This window comes from Taeniopygia guttata, chromosome 6 (assembly GCF_048771995.1).
Source record: "Taeniopygia guttata chromosome 6, bTaeGut7.mat, whole genome shotgun sequence".
NCBI classification, from domain to species: Eukaryota; Metazoa; Chordata; class Aves; order Passeriformes; family Estrildidae; genus Taeniopygia; species Taeniopygia guttata.
In genome coordinates, this window is record NC_133031.1 from 3,311,978 (window position 1) to 3,327,238 (window position 15,261).

Below are 15,261 nucleotides of genomic sequence, written 5' to 3' on the forward strand. Positions count from 1 at the left end.
AACCCAGGGCACTGACAGGGGGGCACTCCCACCACAACCTGCTCCCCAGCCCTGCTCACTGGAGGGCACAGCACCACCACCACCCCCTCCCCAGGACAGCCCTGCAGGGCAGGTGGGTGCAGGGGAGGCACGGGGGGTGCCATGGGGAGGAACGGGCGGGCGAGTGTTTGACACAGCACGGGGTATTTATTTCACAGCCACTACACAACGCCGGGGGCCGGGGCAGCCACGCAAGCACAACATGAGGGGGGATGAGGGGAGGAAGGAGGGGCAGCTTATCTATAAGGGGGTTTGTTGGGGTTTTTTTTTGTTTTCTCCTTTTTTTTTTCCCACTTTTATTAGCGCCATTTGCCCGGTTGAAGACCACGCAGCAGCACACTAGGCCTACAAGGCTCTACCCAAAAAAAAAAAAAAAAAGCTCAAATTCGCATAAGAACGGCTCCCCCCCACCCCCGCTCACCCCCTCCCCAGGCGAGCGCCCCGTTGCCCCATCCCACACGGGACTGGAGGGGGGAGCACCCACCCCATGCCACACCGGCAGCGGGGGGGCCACGGGGACCACCAGCTGGGGGGCTGCCTCCCGGCCGTGCCGCCCACCGGGCTCTCCTGCTCCTCTACCAGATGTAACCGCCGTCGTCGCCCTCGCCTGCTTCACCCTCCTCTTCCTCGCCTTCCTCGCCCGCCTCCTCCGGCTCCTTCTCCTCCTCGTCCTCCCAGCCCACGCTGCTCCCGAAGTCGCCCGAAAACCCCGTTGCTTCATCTGGAGGGGCAGAGGTTCAGGGGCGGTGCGGGGCTGCGGCCCCGTCCCCAGGCGGGCGCTCCCGCAGCTCTCACCGCAGTCGGGGCTGCCGTGGCCGCGGGTGCCCGTCAGCTCGGCCCCGTGCTGGTCCACGCACCAGCACTCGCCGCCGCCCGGCTCGCACTGTGCCCGCCGGTAGTAGCCATCCTCATCGCAGCTGGGAATGAAGGTGCCTGCAGGGAAGCGATGGCCCCCCACCCCCCCCAAACAATGCAGTGCCAAAGCCCCCAGGGACATCCCCATCCTCATTCCAGCCCGGCCGCACGGGGCACTGCTGGGGGAAAGGGCCCTGGGATGTCCCACTCACCCAGTTTTTTTTTGGTTGCTTCTTGGATCTGGATCTTCTCCAGCTCCCTGAGACAGGGCGGCTCTGCAGCAGCACCACATGCTGCTCTTAGGGCAGGCGTGCAGCCCCTCCGGGACAGGCAACCCCTCACCCCACACAGTGTGCACCCCCAAACCCACAGCATTCATCTCTGTGGTGTGCATCCCCCGGAACTCCAGATCCCCCCATGGAGTGCAATGCCCCAGCACCATGGAGTGCATCCCCCAGACCCCACGGTGTGCATTCCCCATGGTGTGCATCCCACAATGTGCACCCACCCTGACCCACAGAGTACATCCCTCAGCTCCACAGTGTGTATCCCCCTGGCTCCATGCTGTGCATCCCCCACACATCCCCCTTAAACCAAGATGTGCTTCCCCATGACCCACAGCATGCATCCCCACATGGTTTCCAGGCCCCCCAAACCCTGTGGTGTATCTCTCCCCCTAAGGCAAACATCCCACAGCCACTCCAAACCCACAGCAAGGATTGCCCATTACCCCATGACATATGTCCCTCCCCCCCACACACTAACCCCACAGCATGGCTTCCTTATGACCCCATGATGTACATCCCCACTCCCAACTCCAATCCCATGATGTACATCCCCCACACCCCAGTCCTACAGCATGGATTCCCCATAACCCCACGATGTACAACCCCAATCCCACAGCATGGATCCCCCATAACCCCACGATGTACAAACCCAATCCCACAGCATGGATCCCCCATAACCCCACGATGTACAACCCCAATCCCACAGCATGGATCCCCCATAACCCCACGAGGTACAACCCCAATCCCACAGCACAGATTCCCCAGTCCATGACATGCATCCCTCAGGACACAGATCCCCCCAGCCTCACGGAGTGCATCCTCCTGACCCCGCGGTGTCCAGCCCCCGGCCCCTCAGTGCCATCTCCCCCCTGCCCTGACGCACTTTCCCTCCAGAAGCAGAAGCACCACTCGGGAGCAGAGACGCGGCCGTCCTTGGAGGTGTCGCAGGAGTTGAAGAAGGCGCGGATGCACACCTCGTACTTGTCCAGGTTGATGGCTGCCAGCTCAGTCGCCTCCAGGAAGAGGTCCCCGCTCGTGTCCAGCCGGGCGAACATCCACCCCACCGCCTCCTTGCAGGTGGCCGCCACGCTCCTCTCCAGCGCTGCAGGGCAGGATGAAGCCCGTGGCTGCCCGGCCCGCCTGGGGACAGCAGCCCACGTCCCCTCCCCGCGGGGCAGGGACAGGTACCAGAGGTGGGGCTGGCGGGGAGCCCGCCGGAGCCGTTCTGCTTGGCATTCTCCCGCAGGAGCTGGAACCAGTCGCGCAGACGGTCACCCAGGTCGGCCAGATCCTGCCCGGTGCACAGTTCTGTGGGGTCCAGCGGGGCAGCGTCAGGCCGGGCAGAGCTCGGGGACAGTCCCCCGGTGCCCTGCACCCCGCTCACCTTGTTTGCTGTCGCCAACAGGGCTGTGCGGGGTCGGGCAGGGGCACTGCCCCTCGCATCGCACCGTCAGCTGCTTGCTGGCCAGGCACGCCTGCTGCTCCAGCTTGCACTGCGGGGCGAAGCGGGACGTCGGCGGGCAGACGCGGGGCACAGCGCCCCATCCCCGCGGCGGGTGCCACCGTCCTTACCGCCGAGCTGTACGTGTGGCCATCGGAGCCACAGACGGCGGCCACCGGGGCGGCGTGGCAGGGCTTGCAGCCCCCGTGTGCCTTGGGGCCCAGCGGTTTGATCCTGCACGGGGTGAGAGGCTGCTGAGCGCCCGCCTCGGGCCTCCCTTTGCCCGCTGCCGCTCGGCCCCGGTGCCGCCGTGCTCCTACCTGTGCTCCAGCTTCTTGCGGCTGATGCACATGGCGCGCTGGTAGCCCTGCGCCACGCACACCTTGTGCCGGCTGCACTTCACTTTCTGGCAGGGGTCCTTGGTGGTGTCCAGGGCTGGAGGGGGGCACAGAGGGACTGGGGCAGGTGGGGATGCCCCAGGGGAGCCCCAGCAGCGCTGGCCCGGCACAAAGCGCCATTCAGGCTGCAGCTGGGCAGCCGCCTCGGCACCAGCTGCTGCTTCCCCAGCACCGCTCCGAGCCGGAAGGGAAAAACCCGGGGGGGTGCAAGCAGAGAGTGCGACCCCTCGCCAGACTGGCTGGCATCGAGCCCACCGTGCCCCAGCCCAAACCCATCTCAGCGGTACCTTCATCCCCGGGCTGGTTGTCCTCCCAGCTCTTGATGTAGTCATCCTGCGAATTGGGGAGAGCCTGTGTGAGTGCAGGTGGCGGGAAAGGTGACACCGGGCCAGGCGTGCCATCACCCTGCTCGGGCCCACCGGCCCGGCTCCCGCTGCACACAGCCCCTGGGCACCCCACAGCGGGAGGGCAGGGAGCAGGGATGGGGAGCAGCCTCCCCCCACAAGCGGGGTGTCACCCCCTCGGTAGCCCCTCGAGGCTCACCTCCACCTCCTGGCAGCACGGCAGTGAGATGGCCCAGCCGGAAGCAAGAAAAGAAAAAGAGAAAGAGAGAGAAAGAGAGTGCCCACCATCAGCTCTGGGACAGCACAAAGCCCCGCTCCCGGCCCCAACACACAGTGACAGGCACCCTGTGCCAGTGGGGCACCCCGACCTTCTGGTGCCCAAAGCTCTCGCCACCAGCCCTGGGTATCACTGGCACTGACCACCAACGTGCTTCCCCACCTCTGGCTTAGACCTGTAATCCTGCAGAGCCTTTACACTGGATAAAGCCTTCCCCCATCAGCCAGCTGGGAAAGGGATGGAAATGGCATCGGGTGGACAAAGCCCTTGGGAGCCCAGTGAGGATCTCAGAGGATCCCCATGGTGCTGCCACCCTGGTTCTTCAATCGTGAGCCCAGAAGGAGTGGGCCAAGATGGATGTCGCTGCCTGGGGAGGCAGAACTGCTCCCACAGGACCCCGAAAGCATGCCGGGGGTGTGGGGGAGCAGCAGGGACTCCAACCCTCCCAGCAGGCAGCACGGCCCGCCCCACGGGATGCTCCAGGGTGAGCTTTACGATAAGGCAGGAGCATCCCTGCTGCCCTGGAGAGGGTGGGCAGGGTTTGGGGTGGCAGCTGGAAGCAGCGGCACGGGAGGCAGCTCCGGAGGGGATGTCTCGCTCCAGCACGGCGGTGTTTGCAGCGCAATCGATAGCCGCGTTCCCGTGCCGTGATTGGTAACGCTGCGGCGGCCGGCAGCTCCCTGCGGCGCGGGTCTCGCCACGGCCGCCGGCCTCCTCCCGGTGCATCCCCCCACCGGCGCTGCTCAGTCGAAAACCCCACAAATCCATGGATTTGCTGATTAATCCAAGCTAACCGCCAGTAGGGCTGCACCCCCCCACCCCCCCCCCCCCAGCGTGGCAGCAGCAGGGTGGGCCCCACGCGTGCAGCCAGCGCCCGGGGATGGGCATCCCTCGGCCCTGAACCCCCCTGGGGATGCTCAGTGCCCATGGGGGCACATCTGCCAGTGCTCCCCCCGAGCACCCGCAGCCATCCGAGCTCCCAGATGCCCAGTACTGGCGTTGGCCAGCGGGGGTGTTGCAGGCAGGGGTCTCCAGGGGAGGAATTTACACCTTTGCACCCTCATCTGTGCTCTGACCCACAGCTGGTTTATTTCGGGGGTTGTGCTCCCTGCCCTGCAGTGGGCATATCTCCCTTGCTGCCATCCATCCATCCATCCATCCATCCATCCATCCATCCATCCATCCATCCATCCATCCATCCATCCCATCCCATCCATCCATCCCATCCTCCCTGCCAAGGTGAACCCGAGTGTACATCTGAACAAAGACCAGCGGGGCTGGCTCGGGGTGGGGGGGCGGCTCGGGGAGTGCCCCCTCCCCGCCCGGCTGCTGCAGGTGTCCTGGGTCTCCTTAGGATAGAGCTGCAGCACCGTGTCCCCCACCCTGGAGGACACGAGCAGGAGGGTGTAAAACGAGCCCAAGAAAAAACCCGACTGCCTCATAATATTAAGGGCTGCAGCTAAATGCCATCGAGGCTGCTCGCAAGGGCTGTGTAACGGGGAGCGGTGACAGGATCCCGAGTGTGCCCGGTGTGCCCGGTGTGCCAGCGCTCCTCCAGCACTGCCTGAATCCTCATCCTCCCTGCCTCGCGTCCCCCACATCCCCAGGGGTCACCACCCCGCCGAGGCAGCGCCGGCCCCGCCTGCGGCACCCCGCGGGGCTCGGGGTGGCGGTGTCCCGGGGGATGCTCGTGCCCTGACACGGGCTGGGCTGCCACCGAGGGTTTCAGGCCACGCCGCAGCCCCCGCAAGGGGCGGGCGGGCCCTGCCTGCACCCCCATGTGGGGCACGGGGAAGAGGGTGCAGGGGACAGCACCCCGGTCACCGCAGAGGGTCGCTTTGGGATCAAGCCCTGGCTATGGAGGCACAGGCACAAGCCACGCAGCTTTGGCGTCGGGCAGGGAGACGGCGGCGCTGCCGGAGCCGGTGAGCATCCCCCAGGTACCGGGGCCGGCAGCCGCCCACGGGCGCGGCGGGATGCGGGCACCGCCGAGCATCCCCGGGCGATGGGGCCGGGGCTGGGGCCGGGGAGGGTCGCGCTGCGGCAGCCGCAGCCGCGGGGCGGGGAGTGCGGGGAGTGCGGGGAGTGCGGGGAGGGGGCTCCCGGTGCCCGGCAGCGCGTCCCGTCCCCCCCGCCCCGCTGCCGGCGCGGACTCACGTCTCGGAAGCGGTTCCAGTGCTTGATCCTGCCGCCGTACTGGGAGATAGACGAGAGCCACTGCTCGTCCTCCATGAAATTGCCGGGGCTCTCCCCCGCCGCGGCGGGCCCGGGGCCGGTGGCGGGGCCGGCGGCGGGCCCGGCGGCGGCGGCGGGCAGGAGCAGGGCCAGCAGGGCCAGCAGGGCGCGGCGCCCGCCGCAGCCCCGCATGCTGCCGCAGCGCCGGGGGGAGCGGGCGCGGTGCGGAGCGGTGCGGTGCGCACGGGGAGGCGCCGCCGGCGAGTGCGGCCGCGGGGCGGCACCGGGCGGCACCGGCGGGAGGGCCGGGGCGGGGCCTCCGCCGCGCCCGCCGCACCTGCGCGCCGACACCGGGGCGGGGGAGCCCCGGCACGGCCTCAGCACCGACCCACCTTCTGTCCCCATCCTGCACCCCGTCCCTGACCTGTCCCCGTCTCTCGTTCCTCATCGTGCACCCTGCAACTCTTGCTACCCCCCCGCCCCCGTCCTGAAGTCCTCGTCCTGCACTACTGGTCCCTGCATCCCCTGCCACACCCCCTTCCCGCATCCTCCATCCTGCATTCCTGGTCCCTATCCGGTCTCCATTCCACATCCCCCATCCTGCACCCCCTGACACAGCCCTATTCTGCACCCTCATCCCCGGTCCATGCCGTGTCCCCACCCTGCATCTCCCATCCCCGTCACATCTCCATTCTGTATCCCCCTTCCTGCATCCTTGGTTCCTACCCAGTCTCCATCCCACATCCGATGTCCTGCACCCCTTGGTCCCTGCCTTGTTCTCATCCTGCAACCCTGTAACAGCTTTGTCCTCCATCCTCCATCCTTCATCCAGCACCCCTGGTCCTGCCAGGCCCCCATTTCACATCTCCCATCCTGCATCACCTGCCACATACCCACCCAGCACCACTCATGCCATGTCCCCTCATTCTTACCATGCATCCATCACACATCCCCCATTCCTTCCACATCTCCAACCTGTATACCCCATCTTGCATTCCCAGTCCCTACTGCACCCCCATCCCACAGCCCCTTGTCCCTGGCATCTCCCATCTTCCCTGTGGATGCCCACACTGGTCCCCATTCCTCACCCATCCCAGCACAGCATTTTAGGGCCCCAGGGAAGACTCCCCCCAATCCCAAGGTTTTGCTTTTGGTTTTTCCCCTCTTCTCAGCAGGAGGAAATCAGGGTAGGCAACAAGTGACAACTTACCCCAGCTGCAGCTCCTTCAGCCGGGGATGCCACAGCACACATCCAGCTTCTCTTCTCCCTGCCAGGATGGGAAGGAAGGAAAACTGCCAGCAAACCCCAGTGATGTCAGGCAAAAGATCAGAATCCTTAATTCTGCCTGGGGAAGGAGGTGTGAAATGAATTTTGCTGTGCCAGGCTAGAGCCGCGGGATAAGCTGCTTACCAGTGAAATTCCACCAACTTCCAAAAGAATTGTCACTAAATCATGTTTATACAAGTGGGAAGAGGAGGAGTATGCTTCAATTGTCAAAAACCCATTTTTGCCTCAACTTCTCGGTGAGAGTTGTTAAAAACTCACCAGGCAGAAGCTTCCCAAGGTGCATCTCCCCTTTCCTGGTGGCTGCGTGAGCAGCTCCCGAGTCTGTTCCAAAGAGATTTGCCAAGTACCTCTTCAGGCTGGCGGAAAGATGACAGCAACTGGTGTTAAGTGCTCTCAGCACCTCCCTGTGAGTGTGTGCTGGTGCTCTGCTCCCCGAGGGAACCGTTTGGAAGGCGGCTTTCGGAGAGCACAAAGGCGGTCTGACGCCAAGGAAAAGGACACAATCAGCCCAACGGCTGTAGCTGGGTACAAGCAAGGGCACCCAGCAAAAGCACAGATGATTTGATTGCCTGACAGGCAGGCTTGAAAACAGACAGGCCATTTGGTCTGGGAAACATAAACAGCAACACATTTGAGGGGAAAATGAAAAGCAATCCCAATTCCTGAATGACTCCCACTGCTGTTTGTGCATGGCCAAACAGCCAGCTCACTGTGGAGGGAAGAAATGGGGTGAAATGATCACTAGCACACGTGGGTTCTACTAAAGCACCCCTATCCCTGGCTGAGACACTCTCCACCTCTACCACAGCATGATTCCACACCCATGGAAGCAGCTAGGAATGGGCAGCAGCACCTGTTTTGTTACCAAACACCCAAGCACCAGCACCTTCCATTTTCCAAAGCGTTCATCCTAGGGCAAGTTGAAATCCTGTGTTGCTATTTTTAGCAAATGTGGAGATTTACAGGAAAAAAACAACGTTGTCTTGAGATCTCTGAAGGATTCACAATGGAATCAAAATGCTTGGTGCTGCTTTTAATGGAGAATCCACCTACAAGGCATATGTTTTTTGACACGCTCTGAAACGGTCACTGGAAAGCGCTCTAATCGTCAGTGCTTTCTCATTATCATAGTTATGTGCTGTGCTGGAAGTTTAATTACAGAAACTATCAATGCAACAGGAGATAAACACTCTGCTTTTGAAGGGAATTCATTTATTTGGAGATCTACATCACACAGGCACACTGCTGGAGATCCAAGCAATGCCTGACCTCAATATTGTTAAATCGTGCTCCAGCACAGCTCTCCTGGATTTTAAATACTTATTTTAAGAACTTCCTTCTTCTGAAAAAAAGCCATGTTTCAACACTGGTGATGCCCCAAAAGCCCCAGTTCTAGTAGTTTTCCTGGAAAATCGGCCATCCACAGACATCAAAGAGGCAACTTCGTGACATTTTGGGGGAAGGAGGAAGGACTCTTGGCAACCCCCAAGAAGTGAGCAGTGGGAAAAGCTGCAGGGAAATGTCATGGTTCCCATGCTTTGGAGGAGTCATGAGGCATCCCAGCTTGGAGTTCCCAGGTTCCCATTGAAGATTCGTGTCCTCTAAAACCTTTCACTGAGGGATCATGCACAGAGCAGACCTGCAATGGCCGCCTCAAGAGAAGCACAGCTGCCCAGATGTTGCATAGTAGCCAGAGGCGTCTGAGGAGAACCTCTGGGAGAGACGCACCGAGTCCAGCTGCACCTCCCCGAAGTGGAAGTTCTCAAAGAGCTGAAAGGAAGAAGAAAAAAAACCACTTGAAGGGCAGCAGAGAAATGGAGCCAGCAGCTGGCCCACAGCTCTCTTGCAGGAGCTGGCCCTGTCAAAAGCCTCTACTCACAGATCGGTTTTGCCTTTAAATCCAAGTGTTCTTTAGATTATTTTTCCCACTAAAGACTGCACTTGAACTCTTTTTATGTACAGCAGCAGCTGCTCAAACCTCCCGTTTTGCTGCCTGTGTCACTAAGAGAGTGTGGGGAAGCACCACTGCTCTGGAGGCACCACCCCCAGGTGGCTCCTGAGGTCGCAGGCTCTGCAGGAGCAAGGTTTGAGGCCAGGAGGTTTGCACCAATCCAGGCCACAGGATGCAGGACTTAACAGCTACAGCTCAGTCCTAATTCAAAGTAGCAGGCTGGAGGCACAAGGCTCCTCATCCCAGCACTGACCCCGCTTTGTTCAACAAATCCGTCTTTGTTCGGCAAAGACTTGAGTGTAAATTAAGGAAAGGAAGCCAACTCCGGCGCCCGGGGGGTGTGTCCCTGCCCATTAATCCAACCCACGAAGCAGACAAACAAAATGACATCACAATTTCTTACAAGAAGTTTATTGCTGGAAAAGCATTGCATCCAAGCGCAAAGTGCTCCTCCCGTTCCATTAAGCAGCAGGAAATTGCTCTACCTGGGAACATCAGCTGTGCCTCAGGAAAAGCTTCTCGGTGGAGATGCTAATTTGGAAGCTCTGTTTAACCAGAGAGCTGTGAGTCACTGAGAACCTGAGCAGTGACTTCTCCCCACCTTGGAGATCTCCAAAATGTCCATTCCATCTGTTTCCTATTCAATTTTCTATCTGTCCCTGCAGGCGTGGGCTTGAGACAGTCCCACAGCCCTTCCTGCCCTTTACAGAAGGCAAGAAGGAAAGCCAACACATTAATCCTCCTGGAGCCAATGGTGCATCAATTCCTCCATAGAGGGACTGACTGAAATCCCAAATAACTACTTAGCATCTGAAAGGCTGCACTTCACCTCCTCCAAAGAGGCATTTGGCTCTGCCTGGCACTGATTTTGGCACAACTGCTCTTTTGTTGTTTGTCCCAAGAGTATTCTACATCCTTTTTTCCAGAGGAGACCAGCTAGTTTTCTTTCAGGACAATTCCTGGGTTTGCTGTTACTCCACAAAGGAAAAGAACCATAAGGAAAGTGATTCCTTGCCCCTCTTGGGGCAGAGCAAGAGACCCCAGGGCAGCAGCATGGCCTCAAGGGACACTGTGAGTGGTGGCTCCACGGGGTCACTGCCCTAAAGAAGAGCAGCCTGCAGAAAAGAAGCTGTGCTAAGGAAGCATCTCAAACCGGGAGAGGAGGAAAAGAAGAGAAATGATGACAGCCACATAAACTCCATTTCATACAATTAAAGATTTATACAAGAAAGATTAATTATGTTCCCAAAAGCCTGCATCTTTCATGTTGGAGGACTTAGGATAAAATATCTCATTAATAAGAGATGGCAGTAAAAAGGGGTTGGTCACCTTTCTCTTTGTTTTGGCTGACCTCAGAAGGAAAGATGGTTTCCTGCTCTCTGGGACTCCCTGCAATACTCTGCCACTGTGCCCACTCACCCCAAAACTTCACACCTGTCCCTGTCACAGTGGCTGCTCTCACTGTCACTCCTTCCCATCACAGAGCACTCTGCACCCAGGAAAAAGAGAAATAACCTCTCTCTTGATTCCTAACAGAGGGACTGGTAGGTGTGCTGGGAAGCAAGGAGAACCAGGGTTTGAAGAGGGCCTCCTCCAGTGCCTAAAGGGGCTCCAAGGGAGCTGCACAAGGACTTTGGACAAAGGCATGGAGTCAAAGAAGAATGGCTTCCCACTGCCAGAGCATGATTTAGATACTGGGAAACCATTCCTCCCTGTGAGGTGGGGAGGCCATGGCAAGAGAAGCTGCCCTGTCCCTGCAAGTGCAAGGCCAGGTTAGATGGGCCTTGGAGCACTCTGATCGAAGGTGTCCCTGTCCATGTCAAGAGGGATGGAACAAGGTGGACTTTACGGTCCCTTCCAACATAAACCATTCCAGAATTCTATGAAGAAAACAAATTAAATGCTGGGATGTGCCAGACCCATCAGCAGCACTAGAAGTCAAACCTTTCCACAAAATAACCAAAGGAAGAGTTTTGTTTATGCTATTGTTGGACACCACAACCTGTTTTTCTTACTAAACACACATACATCAAACCAAAAATTAGTTAAGGAGACAAATCCTCCCCCGAGCCCCTCTTGCCTCACAGAGCCTCAGGCATGTCACAGCAGAAGGATGATTGGGAAGCCCCAGATGACACTGCCCAGGTCAAGGGCCCTCCATTTGTACACTGCTAAAAGTGCAGCAAAGCCATTGTACCAAAGCACTTTGTATTCCCTTGGCCTTTTTAAGATTCACCACCTCCCGTGTGTTCAAGCAGCTGTGTGTTTCTCAGGGAGGAACGCTGCTAGAACTATTGATTTTTGGTAATATGGCTGTACTTTCTGAGAGTAAACATGCTACAAGATTTAGAGGACAACCACAGACACTTTTTTCTGCTCTTGTTTCAGGTCAGCTTCTCACCGATGCTCCTGTGCTCCCTGAGGCTTCCCATGACAGAAGCCACTGCACAGAAGGCACAGAGATCACTGCACATCTGAGACCTGCCTCAGGCAGTGTGGAGACAGGCCCCTCAAACATCACCCTCCAACACCTCTGAAACACCAAGGAGCAATCCTCCAAGACCTCTGAAACACCAGGAAGTGGCTTCCCATCACAAAAGCATCCTGCACTTGGGCCCCTGGGGACTTGGGAAGAGATTGCAGAGAGCCAAGCCTCTGCTTTTGACTTTCACTTCTATTTATCTTGAGGAGAAGCCAAGAAAGATATTTATAACTCCCCCCTCTCTGCAGCCACCACAGAAACGCTCTGGTTTCAGAGGAGCCCTGGAGCACAGCTAATGAAATGTCTCCTGGGAAAGCATCTTAGCATTTTTTATTCTGCACCAGGAAAGAAGGTACTTGGAGGTTGTTGCCCTTCAGAAGCAACTGCTGATACCCCCAAGACTGGCCAACTCCTCTTCCTGTCCTTTCCAATGGCTGCCAAGGGCCCACCTTCCCCCGAAAAGGCTGCAGGGAACACGAGGAGATGTGCATCAGGAGCAGCCAGGAGGGAGGCAGGGGAGGAGAATTGCAGTCACCTGCAGAGCCGTGTCATTTGATTGGAGTGGGACACGAGACTCAGCAAAAGCACAGTAATTCTATAAATCCAAACATGCTGAAGGATTTATGTCCTCGATGCCCAAGGAATAAATAAGAGGATGAAGGTTGGGATTTTTTTTTAAAGTATTATAAATGAGAATGAACCTGATGGAGGTAAAGGTCAGCTTACAGAATCAACACCACGCATGCAGTGCAAGCTACTAACTCCCATCAAGGGAATAGCACTTAGAGGACTAAGTGCCTTCCATCTCCCTGCTGCCTTCCCAAATTGAATTAGAATGGAATAAGGAAAGAGCACTGTTAACTTTTAACCCCAGACCCAGCATCTCCAAGCAAAAACCCCAGGGATGTGCCCTGCCTTTCAAGCCACAGCCAAAGGTCTGGGAAATACTCCTTGAGGATTGCCTGCATCTCCCATGGGGACAGAGCAGGTGCCTGGAGAGTGACAGCAGCAGCATCCGAGGATCTGTGGGGGATGGCACAGACTACAGCCACACAGCCCTCCCCAAAATCCACAAGTTCCCAAGAGAAGGAGAGAACTGGATGATGGATAACCCATATTTCACAGGTCAGCCTGCAAACTACCATAGGCCCAAGTGCTCCTCTCTCCTCCTCTCCCATCCTGGGGACTGGGTCCAAGGACACACCACTCAGGTCATGATGAAAGGCAGGCAACCCTGTGGTAGCTCCCAGAAAGCAAGTTTTCCTCCACTTCTCCCCCCAAAGTCATTTATCCTGAGTCAGGAAAAGCCAGCAGCACACAGTCATTTCTGACACCACATTTTCCCCCATAAGACGATTCTGTTCAGATACTGGAAACCCTTCTTCCTCTGAGGTCTGTTCCCCTCCATTACCCACAAACTACCCAGCAGACCTCCCTTGGGATGGGACAACCATTTTCTGAAGGGAGACAAGAGGCTGAAGACTTGTTTTGGGAGAGACAGAATCACACATCAAACTGCTCGCTCCTTGCAAACCTGAGCCAAAACTGCTCGTACAAACTTCAACCCCTAAACCGCAACAACTTCCTTATCAAAGGCAGAGCAACAAATCAAACCCAGGATGCCTCTTTGCCACATTTTCTTCCTCTTTTTGAGCCTGTGAAGTAGGTTTTGCTGAGGCAAGGAGGAGGATGACTCCTCAATGAAGAAGTTAAAACAGGCACCTAAACAATGTCGTGTTCCCAAGTGCGGGTGTTTGTCAAGCTGTCCTCCTCAGGGGGCCTGCTTCCCACAGACAGCCCTCCTGGAATGAGACAGCACCTCTGTGCTCCAGCCTGGAACAACAGCAATAAATCACAGCTAATCCACTGAAGGACAGCAGCGATGTGTTTCAGCTCTGCTTATGAAGAGCGAAGGTGCCAATGCAAACTGGGGCTTTTAAATCACCTGTCACGGGCTCAACAAGCATGAGAAATATTAATGGATTCAGCTGGAGAAGCACTGGGAAGTGGGAGGACAAAATAAATCCACGGAAAGGAAGGGAGTCAGAGGTATTTAAAACTTCCTTCACGTAATCTCTGGCTCACATTCACACTGCCTTGGCCTGGATTTTGCCACTACCATCAGGATTATTGATCAGTTTTTAAAGCCTTATGTCGTTTACAGTAGTCAGCCAAAAAAAGACTCATCCTGAATTGATAAAAAGTCCAAGCAGCTCTGCTGAGAACCTTGGAAATGCTGAGGGAGCAACAGTTCACTGCAATGCCTTGCAATTAAAAATTCCCACTAACAAGCAGTGATACAATGGGATAAAATGAATGTGTACACACACACACACCTCCCTGGACTGCAGGGAGTTTTGTTGTGAACTCCAGCCCCAGAAAGCAGTGCCTTAGGGCTGGGCTATTACAGATCAACAGCACAAAACTGTCCCCGGTGACTCAGCACTGTAATGTCATTAGCCTGTGACAATCCGCCTCACAAACCCCTGCTGCCCTAGGCAGGGAGCTGAGGGAGGGTCCTGTTTCCCATATCTGGAACAAACACACAAATTAGCAACTTCCCAGAGGCTGGGAGGAAGAGGCTCGTAGTTCCAGGAGCCTGGGCTGTGGATGAACTCGCCCTCATTCCCGCTGCGTGGTCCATGCTGAGGATGGGACGCCAGCAATCCCTCCTCTGCTGTTTCTCCTGGGTGGAAGATGTTTATCCACTCCAAGATCCCACCAGGAAGGGTGTGAAGAGTATGAGCACCACTGGGCTGTGCCTCCATGGTAAAGCACTGCAGGAAGATCATGCTGACAGACAACCCAGCGCTGGGAAGCAGGGTCCAGCAAGTGATGGCAGCGCACGGACAGCTCCAAGAAGGAGATTAAACGGAGGCTTTGGAGGAGCTGGAGGCTTTACAGCTTCAGCTGCTCTGCACAAAGTGACAACACTCACCAGCTCGCCTGCCAGCAGCACAGCCCCAGCATGTCCCGATCAGGAGCAGCGGTGAATGAGGGAACAGGCTTGGAAAGCCAGGAGCTTTCTGTTGGAAATCAGCATGTTCCAGTGCTGGTATCCCCTCTGGGGAAGGGGAGGAACAACAAAATCCCAGGCACCTGCTGACAAGCATGGAGAAAAATTAAGCGGCGTTTCTGAAGAGGTGCCTCAACACAGAGCAACAAAACCTGTTTGTCTGCAGACTTTCTGCGCTCTCCCCTGGAAATCTTTCCACCTCGTAAGGGATGATGTATTCAAATTAAAGTTTGTGTAACATGTCCACAGCTTGGGATGGAAAACACTGGAGAGAGCAGAGAACAATCACCCTTCCAAATCATCTGGCCAAAGCACAGCTGCAGTTCCCATGCTAGACACAGCAGGAAGGCGCTGACTCCTCAGCAAATTGCCGGATTACTGATACCAGCACCAGGCGAAAAGGACTGATAGAGGAAATGGCAAAAACATGGAAATATTAAAAATCTTAAAAAATTCTGAAATGTGAACATAACCCTCAGAAACACTGATGGACTCTAAGAGAGTCCACTGAACTCCAGCAAACTCTGTCCATCTGAGTTCCTCTCATTAACCTCCTTTGCTGCACAAACCCCAGCCTCCAATTCTGCTTTTGGGATCTCACCTACTTGTTTAATGCATCCCAGTCCTGCAGCCTCCCACACAGACCTGCCAGGACCTCTCCAGAAGGCTGTTATCTCCACAGCTGCCACAGTTCCCAGGCTGCAGTAT

The 15,261-nt window shown here is 57.0% G+C and overlaps 2 protein-coding genes across 5 annotated transcripts in view; both read right to left on the minus strand.

Annotated features, from left to right (window-relative positions):
• Positions 1-425: 425 nt before the first annotated feature.
• Positions 426-6,236, minus strand: SPOCK2 (SPARC (osteonectin), cwcv and kazal like domains proteoglycan 2). Its single transcript, XM_030275686.4, has 11 exons — positions 5,799-6,236; positions 3,564-3,572; positions 3,308-3,353; positions 2,943-3,057; positions 2,754-2,856; positions 2,566-2,674; positions 2,370-2,489; positions 2,065-2,283; positions 1,107-1,169; positions 835-972; positions 426-760 (listed from the first exon to the last, which is right to left on the minus strand). The coding sequence occupies exons 1-11, from the start codon at positions 6,219-6,221 to the stop codon at positions 615-617; spliced, it is 1,491 nt and encodes a 496-aa protein (XP_030131546.2). The 5' UTR covers positions 6,222-6,236; the 3' UTR covers positions 426-614.
• A 2,060-nt stretch (positions 6,237-8,296) lies between these two features.
• ASCC1 (activating signal cointegrator 1 complex subunit 1) overlaps positions 8,297-15,261 on the minus strand; it is a 35,441-nt gene continuing 28,476 nt past the window's right edge. For all 4 annotated transcript variants that reach the window (XR_012056647.1, XM_030275689.4, XM_030275690.4 and 1 more), the window contains exon 10: positions 8,297-8,874. Coding sequence is in view for 3 of the 4 variants with exons in the window: in XM_030275689.4 (XP_030131549.4) it covers positions 8,758-8,874 (117 nt within the window). In the remaining variant the exon portion in view is untranslated. The remainder of the gene's footprint in view (positions 8,875-15,261) is intronic.

Excerpts from the sequence above, each read along its gene's own strand:
- SPOCK2 (XM_030275686.4), bottom strand. The coding sequence starts at position 6,221 with ATGGGGACAGAAGGTGGGTCGGTGCTGAGGCCGTGCCGGGGCTCCCCC. Across the intron at positions 973-1,106 it reads AGCAACCAAAAAAAAACTGG|GCACCTTCATTCCCAGCTGC; the intron begins GTGAGTGGGACA and ends GCTTCCCTGCAG. Across the intron at positions 761-834 it reads CCACGGCAGCCCCGACTGCG|ATGAAGCAACGGGGTTTTCG; the intron begins GTGAGAGCTGCG and ends CTGCCCCTCCAG.